The sequence below is a fragment of the Myotis yumanensis genome, unplaced genomic scaffold (assembly GCF_028538775.1).
Source record: "Myotis yumanensis isolate MYYU_CA2020_CCGP unplaced genomic scaffold, mMyoYum1.0.hap1 SCAF_6, whole genome shotgun sequence".
Classification (NCBI taxonomy): domain Eukaryota; kingdom Metazoa; phylum Chordata; class Mammalia; order Chiroptera; family Vespertilionidae; genus Myotis; species Myotis yumanensis.
In genome coordinates, this window is record NW_027223757.1 from 55623662 (window position 1) to 55649807 (window position 26146).

At 38.3% G+C, this 26146-nt stretch overlaps 1 protein-coding gene across 3 annotated transcripts in view; it reads right to left on the minus strand.

The window, feature by feature from the left end:
- Positions 1-26146, minus strand: part of CYB5R4 (cytochrome b5 reductase 4) — a 70583-nt gene that overhangs the window by 29870 nt on the left and 14567 nt on the right. For 2 of the 3 annotated variants that reach the window (XM_070418158.1, XM_070418160.1), the window contains exons 3-8: positions 16991-17091; positions 15179-15260; positions 7397-7426; positions 4064-4124; positions 2379-2436; positions 150-243 (exon numbers count right to left, since the gene is read on the minus strand). In XM_070418158.1, coding sequence (XP_070274259.1) covers positions 150-243; positions 2379-2436; positions 4064-4124; positions 7397-7426; positions 15179-15260; positions 16991-17091 — 426 coding nt within the window. The remainder of the gene's footprint in view (positions 1-149; positions 244-2378; positions 2437-4063; positions 4125-7396; positions 7427-15178; positions 15261-16990; positions 17092-26146) is intronic. The other variant, XM_070418159.1, reaches the window with a different exon arrangement.

Genomic DNA, 26146 nt, shown 5'->3' on the forward strand with positions numbered 1-26146 from the left:
AAAAAAAGATCAATAAAAATAACATACCCTTGGGTGAGGATTAAAAAATAATAGAAGATAAATATTTAGTACCTAGACTTCAGACCAAGTTATTGCCATATGTAAAGGACATTGGAGTTGTTTGCACTAATAAGGAATAAAGTACTTACCAATATGTATAAGATATGAATAATCCTTGATGATAGTTTCTGCTCTAAAGGAATCATACTGATGATCAACTATTACTGAGTCTAAATTGACATCCTTAAATAGAAAGCAAAAAGAGAAAGATTAAAAGGTATTTTTTTCCAAACTTCTACAACTATACTTTAAAAATATACATTTTTATTATTTCAGAGAAAAAGGGAGAGGGAGAGAGAGAGAGAAACATCAATAAGAATCATTGATCAGCTGCCTCCTGCACACCCCCTACTAGGGATGGAGCCTGAAACCTGAGCATGTGTCCTGACCAGGAATCTAACTGGGGACCTCTTACCCTTCCCTTTTCTTCTCCTTGGAAAAAAACCACTGAGAAACACCAGCCAGGCCAAAAGAATTTTTAAAAGATGTAATATCTACACTTGATCTTAGCCAAAAATAGAAACAGAGGCATAAATACATAGAACAGACTAACAGCTGCCAGAGGGCAGGGAGAATGGGGGACTAGATGAAAGAAGATGAAGGGATTAAACAAAAAACATATACATAACACACAGACACAGATAACAGTGTGGTGACAGCCAGAGGGAGAAACGAGGGTGAGGCCTAGGCAAAGAGCTGGTGGATACAGAGGCAAACAGAGTATGCTTGGGGCAGTGGGTGCACCACGCAGTGTGCCGATGGCTTTTTAATGAATTGTGTGTGCACTTGAAATCTGTATGGTTTTGTGAACCAATGTCACTCTAATTAATTCAATAAAAAACTTAAAAATGCAATACCTGACTATTTAGGCAGGGCTATGGACCTCTTTTCCCTTAGACCAGTGGTTCTCAACCTTCTGGCCCTTTAAATACAGTTCCTCATGTTGTGACCCAACCATAAAATTATTTTCGTTGCTACTTCATAACTGTAATGTTGCTACTATTATGAATCGTAATGTAAATATCTGATATGCAGGATGGTCTTAGGTGACTCCTTTGAAAGGGTTGTTTGACCGCCAAAGGGGTCGCGACCCACAGGTTGAGAACTGCTGCCTTAGACTGTCAAATAAAATTAAAAAAAAAAAAACACGACAGCAGCCAACACAATAGCCATCCAGTGTGAACAAATCAAAATTATACCCACATTTTGTTAGATTGGCAAAAAATAGCATATTTTTTCGTATGCTGCAGAATTTTAGTAGTTTATGTGTGCAATGAAATAAAAAGGTTGAGAATTGTTCATTTATACCTTACACCGAACACATAATAACACACAGTCATCCATCCTCTGTGCCTCGCTGATATTACTAAAGGCAGTAAACCCAGCTTCCTTAGGCGCTGCCCTCTTGGTTTTGGAATGTGCAATGAGACAATAAGGAGGGGGAGTGGAAGGCGGGACAAGCTGTGCCTGTGGCACTCCTGGCTCTGTCAGGCAGAGGCTGGGGGCTCTTATGGAATGGTCAAGTCCTGCTACAAGAGTCAGAGGAGCTCACTGGCTCAGATGTGGTTTTGCTACTTACAGAAGTAGCATGGATTCTCAGAAACTCCTAGCTTGTCTTTAAATCCACATGGTTTCTCAGGTGTGGGAACCTTGTCAGTTGCTGGAGGATGTGTTTGGAAATGTTGTAAGTTGCCTGTTTATCTGATTTCCCAACTGGACTATAAGCCAAATAAAAGCCAAGTCTCTATGTATCTGGCATATTATTAGATCCCTGACATCTAAGAGAGCACTGCAAATAAAGTAGGTGTTCAAGAGATGGTGAATGAATTATGACCTGAATTTTAATTTCAAGAGGGCATCTGAACCCCATTAGTGGTTTACCTATTCTAAGCCACAGCAGCAGTCTCTCCTGTCTCTCAAATCCCAATTTATGGTCAGGAAATTAGTTCTCATGGTGAAGTTAAATGGGATTCTTGCTTTGCCATCCATGCTTTCAAAAAAAAAATCATAGAAAAGCACATATAATACTTGCTAGTCTAGTTTTTTCTAAGAGGCCATAGTGTGGTTGTTAAGAGCATACACAATGGAGCTAGCCTGCCTGGGTTCAAAATGCCAGATCTGCAACTTACTATGTGACTTTAGGTAAATAATTTAATCTCTCTTTGTTTCCTTATCTGTAAAGCAGGAATGACAAAAGTATTTACCTCATTGAGGTAAATGGTGAGGGGTAAATAAGTTAATACAAGAAAAGTGCTTAGAAAAGTACCTGGCACAGAGTTAACACTTATTTTTTTTCTGATTTTTAAAGATATGTTTACCTTCTGTTTAGTATATATGACAATGGTGACTAAAGAGTCTGTTTGGAACCAGTCATAGCTGTAAAATATCAAGAAAAAAATGAATTATTACATCAATAATAATGCGCATTAACATAATTAAAATAACTAAAAATCTGCAGTGAGAAATATATCTTCTAGGTAAACTTTTTTCCTAAATAATCAGTGGTCTTACCATTATATAATTGGTAATTTTTTCCAAATTTAAAATACCTATACTTCCATGTTCCAACTTGGGTTAAAAAAACACAAACAGGTATTTTTGACAAGATACTTTTTATAAAAGTTACACATCTCCTTACTAAAATTTTCTTTCATCAGAACAAACAAAATACAATAGGTTTTCTTAAGGAACATAACAAAATCTACATGCTTATAATTACTTTTACTCCTCCCTGTCACAAATATTATTACTCAAGAAATTAATTCATCAAGGTGGTTTATTGAGTAAACAGTAAAACTTAAGGTAAAACTAAGTCTTCTGTTTTGTAATAGCTATTAATCAAACTGTTACTGTTTTGAACTTATTACCTATATATAGGCACCCATAAGTAAATCCTAGAGGAGGTATCCTTAGGACCTTAACATATATAAAATAATTTAGAAGATTGTATATGAAATAATTTAACAAATATAGGAGGATGCTGCTGATATAATATAGACTAACAATAGGGGAAAAGGCAGAAAGAGAAAAAACTACAAAGAACATAAATAACTCTGAGGACATGTGAAATATCCATAGCCCATATATATTTATGGACTATGGACATTTCATATCCTATATAATAAAAGGCTAATGTACAAATCGACCGAATGGCTGAACAACCATCGCTGTGATGTGCACTGACCACCAGGGGGCAGACGCCCAAAGGAGGAGCTGCCCTCTGGTGGTCAGTGTGCTCCCACAGGGGTAGCACCGCTTAGCCAGAAGCCGGGCTCATGGCTGGCGAGTGCAGAAGTGATGGCAGGAGCCTCTCCCACTTCTGCAGCAGCGTTAAGGACCCCTCGGGGAATGTCCCACTGTGAGAGGGTGCAGGCTGGGCTGAGGGACCCCTCCCCCCCAGTGCACGAATGTTGTGCACTGGGCCTCTAGTATTAAAAATTGTATAAAAAATTAGATATGCAAAGAACAGAATAGTTCAATAAATTATGGTATGGTCATATAAAAGAATGCAGACAAAAATGCTTTTATAGAATATTTAATAACATAGGAAATTGGGCACAGAATATATCATAATACCAATATTTTCAAAAGAGAATAATATTGAAGTAGATATTATATGAATCAAACCGGGTAGAATAAACCAAATATTAAGACCATATATCTAAGGTTGGTGGTATTAACAATTGATTTTTATAATGTTCTTTTGCATTTCTCTGCATTTTCCAAGTTTTCTACCAAAAATGTATATTTTATAATAAAAAGTATTTTGATAGTTTTATTAAAGTGTTGGTGTTTAAAATGAATCAAACGTAAGTTATATTAAACACTCAAATTTACAGAATAGTTCATTCTCCAATAATGTCTGATAAAGAAAGTCCTTGTGTCAGAGAAACATGACTAATATAGTAAGCAATAAATCAAACCCATCGCTGTTTTATATTTTAATGTGTATATTTTGGTCTAAACTGATTTAGCTTTGAAAGAGTAAAACAAGAAGGCATACCTTGGAGAAACCGGGCCTTCTTTGGCAAGTGCATCTGGCACTTGGCTCTTGGGAAGCATGCCTTCACAAGGAAAATAAACAAAATAGCCACAGTTCATCGAGGCAGTACTTTTCTTTATTTTAACCTTTTCAGTAAACTTCTTATGTACTACTCAATAAATGTTCATAAAGTAAAACATACCCTGTACCCAGTACCCTGTTTGTAACCCCTCCTGATCACCACCCTTCCAACAGTAATCATTATTCTTAGAACATCATGATTAGATTATACATGTATTTGACCTTTCTAAAAGTGGAATCATATGACATGTTCTTTTGGTCTGACTTTTTTTTTGTCCAGCATTTTAGACATTACAGTTCTTATGTCAAATAAGCATGATTGATAGCAATAAATCAAACCTGGAACTTTCTGAGATTTTATCCGCTGTTGAATGCCTCAGTAGTTTGTTCGTTTTTATTAATGAGTAGTATTACACTCTATAAATGTACCAAAATTTATTCATTCTCTTGTTGACAGACATTTGGGCAGTTTTCACTATTATGCAAAGTGCTGTTATAAATATTATTGTACATGTATATTCTTAAAACATATATCCACATTTCTGGTAGGTATATAGGGTGTGCATATGCTTAGCTTTGCTAGATACTATTACACAGTTTTCTAAAATGGTTGTACCAATTTACACTTTTCACCAGAAGTGTTTGAGGGTTCCAGTTGTTCTACAACCTCACTGACATGCGGTATTGTTTTTTTCCATTTCAGTCCTTCTTTTGGGCATACATCAACAAAACATTCTAAATGTCCATTAAAGCTGTGGTTTTCAAAGTTGTATTGGAAAACTCTGAGACATGTAAGAATTCTGTAGATACTGTAAACATGAAATATTTTCCTCCTACAACAGGAATGCACTGCTGTATCTATAAAATTTTCTTTGGGAAAAAGAGTACTACTGCTAAAAGACTTTTAAAAATCACTACATTGATTATATTATTTTTCAAACTGTGTAGGAAAGGAAAGTAATGTTTAGTTTCTGGTGAGTCTTGAAATTCTCAAATCAGAAGTCACAGTATTTATATAAAGTTAGAGTTGGGAGGTGCCTTTAAGACAAACTAGTTTAGAGGTTTCAAGATGCTTTTTAGTCTGAAAATCTTCGTTGAAACACAAGCTTAAGTGCAAGCACAGGTGTCAAACAGCCATATTTTTAGGATGAGGCTGACAGAGAACCCTGAATTCAGGCCTTACTCACTTAGTGTCCATCTCATCCCATGGAACTCTGCAGAATACACTTAATTTTCAGATAAACAAAGGAAGTCTCTGAGATGTGACGTAAGGCCAAAGATATGAAGCAATTAGTAGTGAGCCTAAAAAAGAATGCTCTACCACAAAACTACAGGTATAATAGAAGAGATAAGACTACAATAAATCAAAATATATTCTTTCTAAAATGATAAAAACAAGAAAAAACAAAATAAGTTTTTGAGAAGCCCTAAAAGATATTTTATTAAGATAGATAGATATATATATATATATATATATATATATATATATATATATATATATATCACCTTTTGGAGGCCTCTTATATAAATGAACACATCACAATCTAAGAATTTCTATAAGAAAAAACTATAAACAGAATTAATAAAAACATTCTAAAAACTACATAGTACCATACACATATAAATTATTAGGAGAGAATAATGCCATAGGCCAAATAATATACACCTTACACATTATATCCTTGGGATAAGTTGAAGGAATCTGAGATTAATGTGGGGTGGAGTAAAATAATTAGGTAAAGCAAGTTGGACTGAATGGATATTATCCCTCTCCAAAATTCTGATTGATGGACTTATATCAAATTGAAGGGATCAAGACTCTGGTGGAATACTATAATAGTTTATTCTATTCAGTATTTTAAACGACTGTATGAATAAAGACTTAGAAGGCAGGTAGATCACATCTACAAATGCATACAGTTACCACCAAGACTTAAATGAGCTGAACACGAGAGGCAGCTAATACAGCAAAAGTAGGTTTACAGTTGTGAGTAGGTGAAACAAAGTTTATTCTTGTATTATTATTATAATCATAACCTGCATGTATTTTTCCTTATAAGTGTAAACCTACTTTTTCTTACCCCTGCATATGTATATGTGTGTGTATAACAATCTCAGAGATCTAAGATCTTAAGAGGTAACTGTGCTAGCCAGACCACTGGTATGTTATAGTCCATTTTTAGGGACACCTTTAACTGAGGTAGTAGTTAAATGCAATGCATCCAAAGCAGGGCAATAAGAAAGTAAAGGTTCTGGAAACCATATGTGGTGGGAAATGAAATGCCCAGTCCATCAGTCATTAGTCTTTAAGTGAAGGTTGTTTGTGTAGTATTACAGAAGAGCCAATCTTCAGATGAATTTAAGATCAGTGTCTCATTTATGCAGTGTTATACTATTGGATAAGCAACTTCGGTTGTTACATTGCAAACTGCATAAATTAGTCTACAGTACAGTCTATTTTCTCTACTTAGAAGCCCAGTGCATGGATTCGTGCACCGGTGGGGTCCCTCAGCCTGGCCTGCGGGCATCAGGCCAAAACTGGCTCTCTGACATCCCCGAAGGGGTCCCAGATTGTGAGAGGGTGGTTCTTGGGTGACGCACCCCGGAATCAGGCTCCCTCCTCTCTGGTTCTAGATACCTCACCCGAGAACCACAGCTGCCAAGTCACCACAGCTTGGCAGCTTCTGCATTGAGCATCTGCCCCCTGGTGGTCAGTGTGCATCTAAGCTACCGGTCAGACGGTCGGACGGTCGCTTAGGCTTTTTTTATATACAGATAACTCATCTGGCAATTTAGCTTATTAGCTGACTTTCTAAAACTTTCTTTTGCAGAGAGAAAAAAACCCTATTACTACACACACATTAATATAGTTCAGTTATAGTTCCAAGTCATACTGAATGTCTGAAGAAGGCACTGCTGCTGAGCCCAGCTAGAGAAGAGTGGGTTAACAGGCTATGAGCATCTGTATGCAAACACTGGAGGTGACCTCACATGGCCGATGGAGGTGACTTGTTCAGTCTTGCTTCCTAATGACTACAAGTCTTCAAGCTGAGGGCAGATGAACACATGTTCAGGGATGTCATAGAGGGGATTACTATTAGAGTAATGGCTGGAATATGGGATCTATAGAGTTCTGTCAATCCTTTAAGTTTGGGGAAGTAAAGACATCATTAGCCTAAAAATATATCTGAATACCCCAGGTAATTCTGTAAAGCAATATTATGTATTATCAAGTGAGTATGATTCATTTTTCACTATAAGTGTATGACTTACCATTTAAGACTTTCTTTTCCTCATGATAGTCTGTACAGTGATTTAGAAAAAAAGTCAGATAAGAATATTATAATGCCAAAGAGAATATCAGTTAATATTATTGACTTAAAGATATCAGCCCTTCTTTCTTGAAGGGCTTTTTTCTAAGGTCTGAGAGAGAAATAAGGGCTCATGTTTCAAACAAGTTTCAGCTCTGAAGATTGGCAGGCCATCTCTCCAGGCATTTCACTGGGCTTTTTATCTACCTATTTGAGTATTTTTTCTAATATCCTGATTAACTTTTTAAGAAAACATATAAAAACCCAAGTTTTTTCCAGGTTATCATATTTTAAATTAGTCAAAATTAACAAGAATTTATTAGATTATATTCTAGAAATGAAACGTACATATTAACAACCCAAAGGATGATACTTTATTATGTTTCTCTTTTATCTAGGTCAGTACTTAAAATTGCCACTGTTACTCCAAATTTAAATAGCCATAATGCTGAAAATATGTTGACTTTCATATGTATATAAAATGCAATTATTAGTGTTACAACCCAGAAAAAAAATTTAACAGGTATTGTTTTTCAGGATGGCAGCCAACTCACCAATCTATATAGCTTGATCACAAGAGTTATACCATATGGTCAAAATAAAACCCACAGCAAGTTGCCAGGGTTTAAAAAAATAACTGAATGACAAGCTAACACAAAATATCAAGCAGTAAATTGAAAGACATCACTTGTTAGAGTGATAATACCTTGTTTTACAGAAAAAGAAACTTAAATCAAAGCTTTCACATTTTTTATGTTCTGATTTTCAATCAACTAGAGAATCCCATAATAACCTCCATTTCACTCACGCACCTGTCATAAAATAATCATGTTTAAGGGGACCAGATGACCAGCCTTTTTGTTTATTTTCACCATTTTCCAAAATAATTTCATAGCTGAAAGGAATCTTAACAACACATAGCAAATTATCATGTGATCCTCTATTTATGACTGAAAATCAGAGGTCCAGAACTTGAATGAAATCCACAGTTCTTAAGCAGCAAAGCCAAGATTAGACTCCATCTTTTCTGAAACTTAGCACCACACTTACTATAACATTGCTAGAGTTAATACTCACTGAAAACACAAAATACCTAAAAGCCATTTAGACTATACCTCAAAATGAGTTTTATCAAATGCCAGATAAAAATCTAGTCATTATAATTTTCAAGGGACCGCTGATGTCCCTGCTTAGTCACTCTCATTCCATCAGTTTTATCTGTCTTTGCTACTGCAGTTGTGATTCTTTGTTTTATCTTAGAACAGCAGTATCACAAGTAAATCTATTTTCAGTGTACCACACAGCTGGCAGTTTGATGAATTTCATTTATCATGTAAAACAATTTGTTTTTATCTAAGAGGCTCACAGATTTTGAGAAATTGTCCAAGTAATTAGTTTCCACTGAAAAATATGTATTCACTTCTTGCTTGATCTGAATTGATTTGAATCTGTCAGAAACTTCTGGATCCTGAGAAATTAGTAATTTTTCCCTGGTTCTTTTTTTAATACAAAAAGTATCAGGAAAAGAACTTCTAACCAAATGATCTAAATTATCTTTAAAAACTCTATGAGTCTACTTTTGCAGCTCTTTTCAAAAACTGAGTCATAGAAATAAAAAGACAATTTTTTGGCTATTAAGCATATTTACATCTGAATCATTTTAGTCACTGACATGAGACACTTTGCTATCTGACTAGAAACCTGTTATTCTGTCTTGATAACTAATTCATCATTTGGTTGGCTCCATGGCCAAGAGAATTTATCTTTTCTCATAATGTCGTATGAACTGCATTACTCTGCTTGGAACCTCTGCTTTGTGGAGAGGTCAGGGTCATTAGGAAGGCTAGCACTGTGACCTATTAGCATCCTGCTCTTCTCTGGTAAGAGGGCTAGGTAAGCACTTTTAATTGTGTGTGACCCCAATCTAGTTCACCTCTGCTGAGTGGAGCCACAGGCAGATCCCCTGGGGTGAAAAAGAAACAAAAACCCTGCTTTGCCAGTATGCTCATTCTTTTAACATATACCTGTTGATCATCATCTTAACAGGGATACTGACATAATAAGAAACTATTTGGATAAAAAGTTAGGACAATGTAAATATATAGATAGTTTGCCTATACATGAATGAAGATAATTTGGAAGGATTCACAATAAAAGTAGTAATATGGTTACCTTTGTGTGTGCATGGAAGGAGAGAAGGGTAGAGGGGAGACAAGTATGATAAGAGCACTTCTCATTCTTGAACAGTGTGAATGCACTACTGACTCAAAAATTAAGTAAACCTAACTAAAAACAAAATGTCATTACATATATTCTTTTTCATTCAATGTGATAAATGCTGTAAAAGAGGTATGTAGAAGGTAGTATGGGAGCCTACAGAGGGTGGGCATCTGTACTTACAAGGAATTAGAAAGACTCCACTAAGGAAGTAATATTTAGCTACATTTTAAAACTATACATGCATTTGTCAGAAAGGCCTTGAAAAAACATTTTAGGAAGATATATACTGAGCATTTATATCAGAATGTTTTCCATTTATCATGTAGCTACATATCTCATCTTCCCTTCTGACTCTAAAAAGGTTGATATCATGAAACCATCAGATATAAGTTTAGTCTTGTTACCAGAGATCTTAGTCACAAAGTCCAAAACATACCATAGTGTTCCCTTCACTGCTTAGCCTTGACAGAAGACTCTTTGGCTCTCTACAATGTGTTTAACAACCATTTTGTCTCTAGACATTCTTCCATTATCTCTAAATGGAACTCCTCATAACACAACTTAGGCCTAATTCTTGATTTTGTTTCAAAAGTTATATACTCATTTCTCATTTACACTAATAAAAGAGAAACATGGTAATTAGTGTACGACCGCTACCCTTCCCATTGGCTAATCAGCATATCCTTATGCAAATTAACTGTCAGCCAAGATGGCGGCCGGCAGCCATGCACTGAAGCGAACAGGGAGGCTTGCTTGCTCCGGTGACTGCGGACTCCAACGTTCCCCGCCTGACTTGCCGGCCTCTCAGTTGCAACTCTAAGCAACTATGTTGCAAATATAGAAGCTAAACAAAACCCTAGAAACCTGCTTTCAGTCAGCCGGGTTTCAGCCAGCCGGACCGCAACATTGTATCAAATACAGAAGGTAAAGGCCAGAAACCTGCTTTCAGCAGCCGAGGCCTCAGAGCTAAAGCAGGCCCAGAATAGAAAAAAGAAAAAGAAAAAAAGGAGCAGTTGGGAGCTTCAGTCACCTGCCAGCCTGAAAACGGCCCTCAGCCCCTCACCCAGACTGGCCAGGCACCCCAGTGGGGACCCCCACCCTGATCCAGGACACCCTTCAGGGCAAACCAGCCGGCCCCCACCCATGCACCAGGCCTCTATTCTATATAGTAAAAGGGTAATATGCCTCCCGGCACCGGGATCAGCGGAGCAGCGAGGTCTCCTGGCACCGGGATCAGCATGACAGGGGGCAGCGCCCAAACCCCCTGACCGCCCTGCGGCTCTGTGAGTGACAGGGGGCGGGGCCACAACCTCCCTATCTGCCCTGCTCTGTTCGTGACAGGGGAAGGCACCCCAACCCCCTGATCAGCCCTGCTCTATGCCTGATAGGGGGGAGCTCCCCAATCCCCTGATCGCCCTGCAGCTCTGTGTTTGACAGGGTGAGGCACACCAATCCCCCCACCCGCCACGGGCCCTGCTCTGTGTGTGACAGGTTAGAGCCATAACCTCTCCATCAGCCCTGCCCTGAGTGTGACAGTGGCGGCGCCCCAACCTCCTGATCGGCCCTGCTCTGTGGGTGATAGAGGGTGGCGCACCAACCCCCCTCCACGGGCCTTGCTCTGTGTGTGACAGGATAGAGCCATAACCTCCCCATTGGCCCTGCCCTGAGTGTTACAGGGTGCAGTGCCCCAACCCCCTGATCCGCCCTGCTCTGTGTGTGACAGGGGGCGGTGCCCCAACTCCCCTATCAGCCCTACTCTGTGAGTGACAGGGGGGAGCTCCTCAACCCCCTGATCGGCCCTGCTCTGTGCGTGACAGGGGGGAGCTCCCCAACCCCCTGATCGAGCCTGCTCTGTGTGTGACAGGGTACGGAGCCCCAACCCCCCTGATGGGCCCTGCTCTGTGAGTGACGGGGGCAGTGTCCCAACCCCCTGATCGGCCCTGCTCTGTGAGTGACAGGGGGCAGCGCCCCAACCCCCTGATTGGCCCTGCTCTGTGTGTGACAGGGGGCGGTGCCCCAACTCCCATATCAGCCCTACTCTGTGCGTGACAGAGGGGAGCTCCCCAACCCCCTGATCGACCCTGCACTGTGTGTGACAGGGTACGGAGCCCCAACCCCCCTGATGGGCCCTGCTCTGTGAGTGACAGGGGGCAGCGCCCCAACCCCCTGATCGGCCCTGCTCTGTGAGTGACAGGGGGCAGCGCCCCAACACCCTGATTGGCCCGGCTCTGTGAGTGACAGGGGGCAGCGCCCCAACCCCCTGATCGGCCCTGCTCTGTGCGTGACAGGGGGTGGAGCCGCAACCTCCCCATCGACCCTGCCTTGAGTGTGACAGGGGGCGGTGCCCCAACCCCCCAATCTGCCCTACCCTGAGGCATCGCAACCTCCCGATCCGCCCTGCTCTGTGCATGACGGGGCGGCGCCCCAACTCCCCAATCGGCCCTGCTCTGAGCCTGACCAGGGGCTGCACCTAGGGATTGGGCGTGCCCTCTGCCACCCTGGAGCAGGCCTAAGCCAGCAGGTTGTTATCTCCCGAGGGGTCCCAGACTGCGAGAGGGCACAGGCCGGGCTGGGCCCCCCCCCCCCCCCCCAGTGCACAAATTTTTGTGCACCGGGCCTCTAGTATCTTATAAAATTTCATAATTTTTCTATTTCTTAACTCTCTTTACCTTTTACTTTCCTCTATTCATCATTGTAATCATCTTCTGAATCATCTTTAAATGTTATAAAATTTCATAATTTTTCTATTTCTTAACTCTCTTTACCTTTTACTTTCCTCTATTCATCATTGTAATCATCTTCTGAATCATCTTTAAATGTTATACATCTTTGAAACTTCAAGGCCCAGAATTACTCCTTATCCTAGAAGCAGTTTACCAGTAGAATTACAATAGGAATTGAATAGTTCAAATACATACTCTGAAAAAATCCCAAGATTAAACTAATATAAGAGACTCTTTAGTAGCAAAAGCAAATTAAGGTAATCTGAGATATCAAATTTGCTCATTCAATAAAGGCCATTTCATCATGACACCCTGTCCCTTTTCCTCCACTAGTAACTGTCTAGCTTCCCCCAACATAAGCCTCTGAGCTTGTGTTTTGCCCACCTACTTAAGCCCTGAACTGTCCCTATTTTACCAATGAGGAAACTGATGCTCTTAGGAAAAAGAACACTGACTCTTTAGAAGCTGAGCTTCCAGCCCATCCAGTGCTGTCTTGTTTACATACCAACTTCACAGACATGTGCCACTAATACTATAATTTTTTAAGGATAAAAAACTAATTCATATATGAGGGTTTCTCTACTTCAACACTATAAAAACTGGGGGCTGGATAATTCTTTATTGTGGGACTATCCTGTGTGTTATAGAGTACTTAGCAGCATCCCGAACCTCTCCTCTAACCACTAGAATGCCAGGAGCATTTAGCTTAGTTGTGGCAACCAAAATGTCTCCAGACATAGCCAACTATCTCCCAGGATCAAAATCAACCCCAGTTAAAACCACTGGCATATGCAAAAGAAAACTGACTATGTAAAAATGGATAATTAAATGACTAAAGCCTTTGGAAATGTACATATACAAACAAGTCTCAGCATCCTCACTTTTAAACTGAGGGTGTTAGAGCAGCTCTAAGGCCCTCTTCCACATCTTAACTATTCTCTGGATCCATGGTTCTAAGTGACATATAGTCATTAACTGCCTGAGAGTGGGGTGAAAACTAAAACATAAAGTATTAGAAATCATGATAAAGCAATGAGAAATTAAAGAAGAAACATTCCTGAGACCGTACTATGCCACTGGAAAATATGAGATTTTAGAAATGTGACTTATGGTGAATTTTTTAAAAGTAGATTTATGATCTAGAATGGCACTGTCCAAAAGAAATACAATGCAAGCCACAGTATAATTTCTAATTGTCTAACAGCAACATGAGCAACGTAAAAATAAATGGGTTAAATTAATTTTAATAATATATCTTTACTTAATATACTATATCTAGAATATTATCATTTTAACATGTAATCAATATAAAAATTATGAGATATTTTACACTTTTTTTCATACTTAAAGTCTCAAAATGCAGTGTATACTTTATACTTTCAGCACATCTCAATTTGGACTAAGCATATTTTGAGTGCTAGATAGCCACATGGGGCTAGTTAGTGGCTACCATGACAGAAATGGACTAGAATAAGGGCAAAGAGTAAGAACATTTTCATCTTTGACAGAGAATGTAAAGAAATTATCAGCAACTACAGCTTACCTTTTCAACGTTTCTTTTTTATTCTTTGATATCTTTCTAAAGCATAAACCATAATATTTTTTAAAACAATGAAATATAAAAATCACACTGTTAGCTTAATAAGGATCCACTAGTATTATCCTACATAATAAAACGGTAATATGCAAATTGACCGAATGGTGGAACGACTGGTTGCTATGATGTGCACTGACCACCAGGGGGCAGATGCTCAATGCAGGAGCTGCCCCCTGATGGTCAGTGCACTCCTACAGGGGTAGCACTGCTCAGCCACAAGCCGGGCTGACAGCTGGCGAGCTTAGTGGCCCACCTTCGTGGCAGCACTAAGGATGTCTGACTGCGGAGCGGGCCTAAGCTGGCAGTTGGACATCCCTCAAGGACTCCCAGGCTGTGCAGGCCAGGCTGAGGGACCACCCCCTAGCCCCTGAGTGCACGAATGTTGTGCACTGGGCCTCTAGTGCTTTATATTCTGACTCTGCTGGCTTTTCTGTTTCCTTCCTAGATACTCAGGCATTTCACCACTGCCACACTAGAAACCACCAGATAAAATGAAAACTACACTGCCCAACTGTGCGGGTGCCCACAAAATGCCAATTCTGGATGCCCCTGCATTGATGTCTGGCAGGTGACCCCACCTAAATGATGGTGTCAGGGGTCTGGTAATGAGAGAAGTCCATATATAAAATTCCTCTTCAGTTTATCCACCGTCTCCCCACCCCCACCCCACCTCCATAAATCCTCATCTCAGCAAGTCTCTTTCCCCCTACTATTCCCACTTTATCTCTTTTCACTCTCTGTTCCCACTTCATGTTTTCATTCTCTATTTCTACTTAATCTAGTTTCATCCTCTAGTCTCACTTCACCTCTGTTTTCATCCTCTGTTCTTACTGCATCCAGGAGTTCTGATTATAAAGTGAACACATGCCCTGGGTTGTCAGAGTCAATTTACCACGTTATCCCAGCATAATTACTAACAGAATCAAACCTGCCCCAGTTTGGACAGTTACACAGTTAACCCATCTAATAATAGTCTCTGTCCATAAGTGTCAGGCCAGTAGAGATCAATGATGAATAATCCCTGACTACAGAGGAAAGGTTAGTCATTGTTTTATTTTAAAGAAGAACTAAAGTAAAACCTTTATAGCAGCCGTGAAAATAAGAACAATATAGTGATTTATTTAAATCTATTTGTTGAAATCCAAGTTAAAAAAAGTACATGTGTGTCACACATCAATGCCAGCTCAGCACTGGCACCACATACCTTTGGGAACAGCAGGTTTCACTGCCATCCTGCCGACCAGGCATTCTTTCAGCATGGATTCATAATTGACCCAACGATGAACCTGGTATGGGATAGGAATGACAGAAAAGCAACATGACTAACTCCATGAGATGCTCTGATTTTATTCTGAACAAAACTAAAACATTTTTACACTGCTCTGAAAAATGAAGAAGCAGATTATTTGCCAATAAGGGAGTGATGGAAAGGTAGCATACATAGGGTAACAATGTTCTCAACGTGTTGTCCATAGACCCCTGGAGGTTCCTGATGCCCTTTCAGATATCCATGAGGTCTCGATTAGTTTCAAAATATACAAAAAATTGCCTTTTTCATTGTGTTAACTTTGGCACTAATGTCAAAACTGCAATGGTGGATAAAGCTGCTTTCATCTTAGCATAAATTAAGGTAGTGATTTCAATCATTATATTCTTCACCAGACCCGTGGTTTCATTTAACATCTTTCAGGAAGTAGAAAATATTATTAAATTTCTTAAATCTCAACCCTTGAGTACAAATCTTTTCTATATTCCGTGTGACAAAATGGAAGTCCTCAAAAGCACTTCTACTGCAAGGTAAGATGGTGGCCCTGCGGAAAATCCCTTAGGCAATTGTTTGATTTGCAAACTGAAGTGAGTTTTCTTCTTGAAAGGCTGTTCCTGGCTTAGGAGAAAAAGAATGACCTATAAACAAGCTTTATTCAGGCAAATATCTGATAGACATTTTCTTGAAAAGGAACACAATAAGACTGTCACTTAAGGAAAACGAATTAGGGTATTTGTTGTCAGACTTATAGTGGGAATTTAATTTAAACAGCTTTTCTGAAGGGTACCTTCCCAATATACATACAATAAAAGCCTTAAAGTATGCATCTCTTTCATTAATTTTAAATTTACTTGAGAAAATATTTGCATTTGTCTATATACACAAAGATACAAGTACCAGGATACTCATCACAGCACTATTTATATCATCAAAATATTGGAAACATCCTAAATGTCCAATTGTAAAAGACCAGTATAGGAAAATTATAATATTATTTGATAAAATACTATATAATCACCAAAATAATCAGGTCAAATACTTCTGATGTCAGAATCTTTATGTATGTTCCTGAGAAAATAAGTATACACTAAAATAGAAAATATGTAAAGAAAATATATGTAATTATAAATAGACACTCATTTATTAACATAAATTAAAATTTCATTTACCAACTATTTTTGGAGCATCCAATAATGTGTAAAGCACTATCTCTGCTTTCCTCTCATCATCACTGCCTCCCATAACTCAGTCATAATCATTATTAAAAGTGATCAAAACTGAGTAAACAACTGCCAACAGAGGCAATAAGCACTTAAGAGCAGACGGCTAGTTCAGCCAGTGTGCTTCAGTGGTTGAGCATCGACCCATGCACCAAGAGGTCGCCAGTCCTGGTCAGGGCACATGCCCAGGTTGTAAGCTTGATCCCCCGTGGGGGGCGTGCAGGAGACAGCTGATCCATGTTTCTCTCTCATTGATATTTCTATCTCTCTCCCTCTCCTTCCCTCTCTCTCTAAAAATTAGTAAGAACATATTTTTAAAAATTGTTTTTATAAAAGAGTAGATTCCTAGACACAGATTTGAAATCATCTTTAAAAGTTTAGTAAAATAACTCAAAGGCAACCTAAATGAACTATTGTTACTTATATCTGAAATTTATGCAACTATTTTATTTTTTTCCTACAACTATCACACTGCTAAATCTCTGAGTACTTTTCCATTGTAATACTATGATGACTTTCAGTATCTTACCTGATCAAAAAGGTCTGTTCCATCTGAGCCTGCTGCTTTCATTAATTCATCTTCTCCACCAGGATGATACTCCATATATGGGCTAACATTATAAACAAACCCTGTGTCAAAGCAAGGAGAAATAATATCCTAAATGAACTTCTTAAAACTTGTACAAATTACAAATATAAGTTCCAATAAATCTTTCAAAATACATCCTATTTATTATGCTCAAGTACTAAGAATATAAAGGGTCTGAGATTTCACCATACTTAGAAGCTAGTAAGTTAGCCTGAAATTTCATGGGTCCTATAAGAAAACATGAGACTACTAGGTCATAGACATGGGACAGTTTAATACTCACATCACTACCTGCAGCTAGAATAGCAGCATGTGCACAGTCCCCTAAACCCCAATTCCCAATTCCCCTCTTCTATGTGAAGAGGGCCAGATAACACCTGTATACTCAATGTGTTGCAGAACAGGAAAGAAACTCTGAGCTTAGGAAACTTGAATCTTTGTAATGAATGGGCAGTAAGTGTGCCTGCCCTTTGTTCTAGAGGGAGACAATACTATACTTAGCAGTAAGCAAACATGTTAGAGGAAGACACTAACTCTACTACTATTCAAGGTTGTTAGCCATGCAAACATCCCTGAAAAGACTGTCCAGAGCAAAGACAGTCATGCCTCTGCTTTCAAGATCTCTCTTCCCTCTCCTCTTCCTTCTCTCTCCCCTCCTCCCCTCTCTCTCTTTTTCTCTCTCTCCCTCCCTCATATTTCCACTATATCATCTTCTACTGCCCTTGTTGAAGAATCTGATGAAAAAAAGAATTGAACTCTCATCCACGTGTCTGATCATCTCAGGAAAGGCAGAGCAATGTGACCAGGCCACTTAGGCATGCTCTAGGAAAGCAAGTATAATTCTTTTCTGCAGCTGCCCAAGGAACAAAGATTCTTTTCTTGTTTAGAACTTAATAATCCTTTTATCTTCCCAAAATATTCATTTCATCTAGTCATATCTTTAACTATAGTTTTATCTTTTCAGAAAAAGGAATAGGAAACAACAACTAGAGATCAGCTCAATTAATAGCCTTACCAGGGAAGTGAGTTGCTTTTTAATCCTTTACGTGAAAACCAGATACAATAATAGGCAAATCCAGCCCTATAGACACCTAACAAGTGCAATGAGAACAACTGGTTTTCTTATATCTAGGACTTGTCCCTCCTATATGATGACTCTCTGGAATTTAAATAACCCTGGATAACTTAAAATGTTCATTCTATATAATAACCTTGGAAGAAAAGAAAAATTTGGATTTCAGACCCAAGAAAATAACTACAGTTTTTCTACCAATTTAATTTTAGAAAATAACCAACCAGTCAGGATGTCTTCATAGAATTGCTCAAATGCAATTTAGGCAACAAAAAGAAGTAAATTCGCAAAATCTCCCAGCAGTCCTCAAAATAAGTCTAAAAAAGAAAGAACTGGTGGAGTCCTTCCTTTCTCCTGCTGTCCACCTTTCCAAAATCCAAAGACCACAAATGTTGGAGGTAAGGATTAGGATCAAGATTATTCCCAACAGACTTTTTAAAACAGAGAACCCCCTTCCAAACAAAAGAATTCTGAACGTTCTCTGCCACCAAACCTTGACTAGAGTTTGAGTTCTCAGGAACATGGTATCTGCAACACATGATCATCTAACCTTCTGGGACAGAGTTTCATGTGCTTCAGCAACCAGCAGGAGGATAAACGGGTAGCTTTACTATCTACCAATGATTAGCATATAAAGGCTGCAATGTCCCACATGTGTTCTCTGCTTCCTAAACTCTTTAGACTGACACTTATCCTTTCATAATCTTCCTTTCCTTTCTGATAGACTAAGACACAAACCTAAAGAACTTCCCATCCTCTTCAAAAGGACAAAACTAGGAAGGATAAAATCCCTCACTATAAGGCAGGGGTCCTCAAACTTTTTAAACAGGGGGCCAGTTCACTGTCCCTCAGACCGATGGAGGGCCGGACTATAGTTTAAAAAAAACTATGAACAAATTCCTATGCACACTGCACATATCTTATTTTGAAGTAAACAAAACAAAACGGGAAAAATACAATATTTGTATTTGCATGTGGCCCGCGGGCCGTAGTTTGAGGACCCCTGCTATAAGGAATTAAGACTGTTAGATCCAACCACACCTGGCAGTGTCGGTGATTTGCTGATTATGAGTCTTAAACCCTGCTCCTTAATGCAACTGGTACATTTCCACTGGCCCAGAGGCTCTATCCTCCCTCTTAAGGTCTCCTTCCTTTTTTCCTTTTCAAAATCATTTCCTAACAAATTTCCTAACATTTCCTAAAACCTGGACCCCTGAATGTGGCAGAAGAAAAGGAACACAAGGAACTTAATTTTATGCTTTTCCTTCACGCTTTATTGTAATCTACTAGTATTTGTACTACACATGGCTTTTAGACAGCCATCTCTCCTGTGCAAGCTTTTTGCTTCCTATCACCTGGTGTTTAGAAACGAATTTTGCAATTCTCTAAACTTTGCAATGACACAATTAAATTCTTCCTATAGCTCTAATGGCACAGGTGTGGCAGATATGCACAACAATATAAATAAATAGTATTTATGGACCCATCAAATTGGAACATCTCAATTTGATGTTAAGCTATCAATTCGGCAAAACCCAAATCCTAATAATGACATTAAGAACAAAAACAGGCAGAAATAGATTCATGAAACATCATGAATGGTGCTTTTAGATCCATTTATACGGGACCTTTAGTAGCAGAGGGAGATTTAGGGAGTCAGTCTATTGTCTGTCTATCTGTCTATCTAGCTATCTCCTCTTTGCTAATACTTTATTTTGTTTTATATTTTGTTTTTTAAACTTTAACCAGGAGTAGATCCAGTAAAAGGACTGACTAATGCTAAGAAGAGCAACTTAGTTTCACCAAACAATAAATTTATACAATGTTATTTTCAATTACATCTCAATGAAACTAGGGAAAATGGTATTTTTTTAAAAGGAGGAAGAAGGAGGAGGAGGAGGAGGAAGGAGAGGGGGAGGGGAAGAAGGAGAAAGAGAGGGGAAGAAGGGGCAGCAGCAACTTATTAAAGTTAAAATACAACAGTTCTGTTAGGAACATATACTCTAATGTTTAAATACATAATTTTTAAATGCCCTAGCAATCAATATTCAGGGGTACACTTAATACTAATTCATCCTAGCAGAGGTGCTATGCAACTGAAAACATACATTCAGAACAATCACTATACTGAGTTCTTTAGGCAATGCACTAGTAGTACCTGTTTTAATAGTTTCACACTAAATTATCTCTTTTGTATTATATGTTTGAAACTTTGAGCTGTCAAATAAATTCTTAGAATAAAAATTACCCACTTTAAAATTACCACTCAGTGCTTTGTATAGTCAGAAACTTACACTGCCAATTCAATCACAGAATGATAGTCTTAAGTCTGACCTCTCATCCAGTACAGGATTCACCTCTACAAAATCTATAGACAGACTGTCATCTAGAATCTGCTTCAACAGTACCGGTGTCTAGGAGTGCAAGCTCACTGTTTGTTTAAAAACCTAGTTAAGGATCAATATTGCTTTTATGCCTAAAAACTAAAGTCGCTATTTTACATAGAAAGAGCTCTTTTCTATCTTGGCAGCTGCTGCCTCTAGTTTTTCACATATACTTTTTATATTTGTTGTAATTTAAATCCTAACTGCTACTGATAAAGACCACAGGCATCTTACAATAAAATACTTACATTTGTGTGCAAAATTTAAAGAACCCACACCAAAACATGTAAAAGAAAAGAAAATACACTAGTCGCTTAACCTAGTTAACAATGTTACTATGATTGTTAGTAGTCCTGAACTTTCTAGCAGCCAAAGCCAAAAAGAGATACTAGTAACAGTGGTCTCATTATCCAATCTTAAAAAGCATTACAAGGAGCCAAGCAAACAAACCACAAAAAAAGAGAGATTCATTAGTTCTTTAAAAGACAGAAACTCCCTTTGAGCATTTACTATTGATATTGTGAAGAATTATGAGTCCCTCTGTAGGGGCCATTGACCACAACAGATAGTACAACAGTTATGCAGAAACATTCATTTAGCATCCCTCCCACCTTCCCCAGCCCTAGGTAACTGCAAATGTACTTTCTCCCTCTTCAGATTGCATATTTTTGGCATTTTGTACAAATGGAAACATATAGTATGTGGTCTTTTGTGTTTGCCTTCTTTTACTCAGTATAATATTTTCAAAGTTAATCCATGTTTTACATGTATCAATGCTTCATTTCTTTTAATGGCTGAATAACATTCCATGGATGGACATGCCACATTGTGTTTATTCATTCATCAGTTCATGAACATCTACATTGTTTCCACTTTGGGGCTATCCTATATAATAAAAGCCTAATATGCTAAGTGTCTGGTCGACCGGTCGGCCATTCAACCTATCAAAGCATAATACGCTAATGATATGCTAAAGCCACTCAACTGCTCGCTATGATGCTTCGACCGGTAGGTTAGATTGCTGTTGGGGTCCGGCTGATCAGGACTGAGCGAGACAGGCCGGACATGCCCTGGAGCCCTCCCGCGGTCCCTCCCTGGCTGGCTAAGCTCCCGCATCCCTCCCCCGCCCCGATCATGCACCGGTGGGGTCCCTTGGCCTGGCCTGCACCCTCTCGCAATCCAGGACCCCTCGGAGAATGTCAGAGAGCCGGTTTCGGCCGGATCCCACAGGTCAGGCCGAGGGACCCCACTAGTGCACGAATTTGTGCACCGGGCCTCTAGTTATAAATAATACTGCTATGAACATTCATGTATGAGTTTTTGTGTGGACATACATTTTTATTTCTTTTGAGTATACATTTAGAAGTGAATTTGTTGGGTCACATAGCTATCTATGTTGAACCTACTGAGGAACTGCCAGACTGTTTTCCATTCTCAGCAGCAACATGTGAACATTCTAATTTCAAAGAGCTCTTTTTCAGGCACTACTCCAACTCTGCATAGGAGAAAATGCCTTTTCCCACCAACAGAACCTGAGTCACACCACATTTCTCAGATAACTGAACTCAGAACTGGATTACAGCATGCTCCAACTTATTCTCAATCCCCAGCTCTATGTGAGACAGTACAATGTTAGACTTAAGTGACATTTTGTACTTACCTATTTAATCTATCCCCCATTTGAGGCTCCCACAATTTTTCAGGTTAGGCAACCATACACAGGAACCTAATAGCCCTCCACCAAGGAGTGACCTGCATCTCCATGATTTAGGCCATATACTCACCAATAATTTTTCTTTTTTCCTTTGTGCTATTTTGTAAGTCAGAGTCTAAAGCATGGTCCAGGGGCTCCTGAGGGAGCTCAAGACTCTTTGGGTGGTCCCAGACCAAAACTTTTTGGTAATATTATGAAGATGCTATCCGAATTTTTTTTTTTTAAATCTCATTCTTTCACAGGTGTATAAGATGAAATACAAAAGGTGACATGAGACTACTGTGGTCATCTATTAAGCAATATAGTAAAAGTATCTGCCAAAATGTAAAATAATACCAAATTTCTCACTAAATTTTTTTGTAAAATGTAGTTATTTTTCACAAATATGTATTATTTATAACACAGGGAGCTTATTTTTAACTTTAAAATATTCTTTGCATTTCTTAATTTTTTCATTTCTGAAAGGTAAATATCAATAGCTCCATCATAAAGAGCCATCACAAAGCTCTTTGGGGCCCACAATAATTTTTAAAAGAGTACAGAGAGCTTAAAACCAAAAAGTATGAGAACTACTGCTCTAAGTAAAAGCAGTATTTTTATAATTAGATTTTAAAATAAATAATTTTTGTTTCAAAATTTAATCACAGATTTAACTTCAAAGCCCCACATTATATTCATTCCAAAAAAAAATTATTTAATGCCTATTATGTATGTGCCAAGTATTATGGCACCATATTGCAGTATTTCTGTTTATTTCATTAATTACCATTGTTCATTTTTTTGGCACTAAAATAAATGGAGGAAAAAGGTATGTTTGCATAATAAAAGAACTGCATATGTCACTATGTTCAGGTACACATCCATTTTTGCAAGCAATGTGACTACTGTGCCATCTGGTGTTCGGTGAAGAAACTGCATATTACTATTTTAGGTCTACTGGTGTTTTTTTTAGTTCTTCTAACTGCTAAGAGAGGGTGTTAAAATATGCAAGAATGATTGTGCATTTTAATTATCTTGCAATTCTGTTAATGTTTGCTTCATATATTCTGAAACTTTGTCAGGCATAAACATTCTTTCTGAATTTAGAGCTACAATTTTATTAGTTTCTTTCCCCAACCCCAAGTTTTCTTCCCCACCCCAACCCTGCAAATTTTCTGTTTGTGTCTCTGTTCCTTTATTTCCCTGACTTCTTTTGAGTTAAACTAATATTTTTCAGAATTTCATATTATTGGTGGTTATCTATACCTCTTTGTGTTATACTTTAAGTGGCTGTCCTAGGGATTATAATATATATATACTTAACGTTATTTAGTTTACTTAGGTTAAAATTGTATATCCCTTCACATTTAATATAAGGACAATTTACCACTCTCTATCCCTATACTTTATATAATGTCACAATACAATGTTACAATTTTTGCTTTAAACAGTCATGCATTTTTTAAAAGGGAAAAAAGTAATCTTGTCTCTTTACTCACATATTTACCATTTCCTAAAGATCTTAACTTCCATCTGGTGTCATTACCTTTCAATCTGATCAACTTCCTTCAGAATGTAACTGCTCAGAATGTTGGTTAATTTTTAATGCTTTTACTGGTAAATTTCCTTTTAATTTATTGTCTTTCCTAATACTAATAAGGTCACATAAGATGATCTTTGGTAATTATGCCCAGATGACCTTCTGAAGTGCTCAGCGACCTTTATCACATTCTGTTTAAATTATCCTGTGCCCTGAGTAGGAGACAGAGAACATGGCCACTGGGGAAGTGACAAAAGTACTAAGAAAACTCAGCCCCTGGGGCTCAAGTGCACAGGACCTGCCTAAGACAAACTGCAAAACCCCTTCTGCCCCAACTCTTGTCCCAAGTAACAAGCAAAAGCAGTCTGCCACTGGGAGAGGAGCAAGAGCATAGAGAGAGAACCTATCCAGGTACGTAGAGCAAGCTGTAAGCTAAGAATAGAGCAGGAAAAATGAGAAAAATCCTCTAGCAGTGCTGGATCCATGCAAAAAACAAGATAGCAATAACCCACTGTTGAAGGAATTTGAAGTCTGTGGTGCACTGATGATATCAACAGCAACAATAAACACCAAACCCAGCTCAACAACTAACTAGACTAGTGATAGCGAACCTTTTGAGCTCGGCGTGTCAGCATTTTGAAAAACCCTAACTTAACTCTGGTGCCGTGTCACATATAGAAATTTTTTGATATTTGCAACCATAGTAAAACAAAGACTTATATTTTTGATATTTATTTTATATATTTAAATGCCATTTAACAAAGAAAAATCAACCAAAAAAGTGAGTTCGCATGTCACCTCTGATACGGGTGTCATAGGTTCGCCATCACTGAACTAGACTAAATCAACTTAATTGTCTGCCAGAAAAAGTATACCTATTTCTGAGTATAAATTTTACCATTCATAGATATGCAATGTGTGACACTCAATAAAAAATTATAAGATGCATTTTTACAAAAGATAAAACAACCCATGTCAAGAGAGAAAAAGCAATACAATAGAGATGCTGCAAAGTTAGAACTATCAGATAGCGACATTAAAATAACTATAATTAATATCTTAAAAGACTATCTGAAAATGTGAATGACATTTTACAGATGGGAAAGTTCAGCAGAGATAAAAACTATAAAAAAAGAGTCTAATGAAAATACTAAAAATAAAAAACATGATATCAGGTCCAGCCGGTGTGGCTCCGATGGTTGAGAGTCATCCCTTGCACCATTTATTATGTTAATCTCTTTAAAACAGGGGTCCTCAAACAACAGTCCTCGGGCCACATGCAAATACAAATATTGTATTTGTTCCCGTTTTGTTTTTTTACTTCAAAATAAGATATGTGCAGTGTGCATAGGAATTTGTTCATAGTTTTTTTTTAAACTATAGTCCAGCCCTCCAACGGTCTGAGGGACAGTGAACTGGCCCCCTGTTTAAAAAGTTTGAGGACCCCTGCTTTAAAAGGTGACTGTCTAAAGCAGCGGTTCTCAACCTGTGGGTCACAACCCCTTTGGGGGTCGAACGACCCTTTCACAGGGGTCGCTAAGACCATCAGAAAACACAAATATAATTACATATTGTTTTGTGATTAATCACTATGCTTTAATTATGTTCAATTTGTAACAATGAAATTGGGGTCACCACAACATGAGGAACTGTATTTAAGGGTCATGGCATTAGGAAGGTTGAGAACCACTGGTCTAAAGCAAAAATGATAACATGTTGTGGGATTTATAACATGTAGAAGTAAAATGAATAATAGTACAAGACATAGGAGGGTGAAATAGAAGTATATGATAAGGTTCTTATACTACATGTGAGATGGTATATTATTATTTGACGATAGACTGGTAAGTAAAAATGTATATCATAAACTTAAAATGACTACTAAAATGAAGACAAAGAGGTATGAAGAATACATTAACAATGTAAATAAAATGAATTCATCAAAATATAATGAAGATTTTATCAATAATGGGTAATCCAGGCAGGTGAAGGGTTTATGGAGTTCACTGCATCACTCTTTTTTGTAAGTCTGAAACTTTTTTCAAAATACAAAGTTTAGTTAAAAATATTTAATGACAAAATGGCCCTTAAGCAATCTTAAATATTTACCCAATCCCCACAGCATGCAAACTCCCCAAAAAGGAAATATGAAGCTGTACAAAGGAAATAGAACATATGATCCCTTCAGGCTACAGCTCACATTCTAAAATGAGGCTCAAAAAAAATGGCCATTGCCGAAACCGGTTTGGCTCGGTGGATAGAGCGTCGGCCTGCGGACTGAGGGGTCCCGGGTTCGATTCCGGTCAAGGGCATGTACCTGGGTTGCGGGCACATCCCCAGTAGGAGATGTGCAGGAGGCAGCTGATCGATGTTTCTCTCTCATCGATGTTTCTGGCTCTCTATCTCT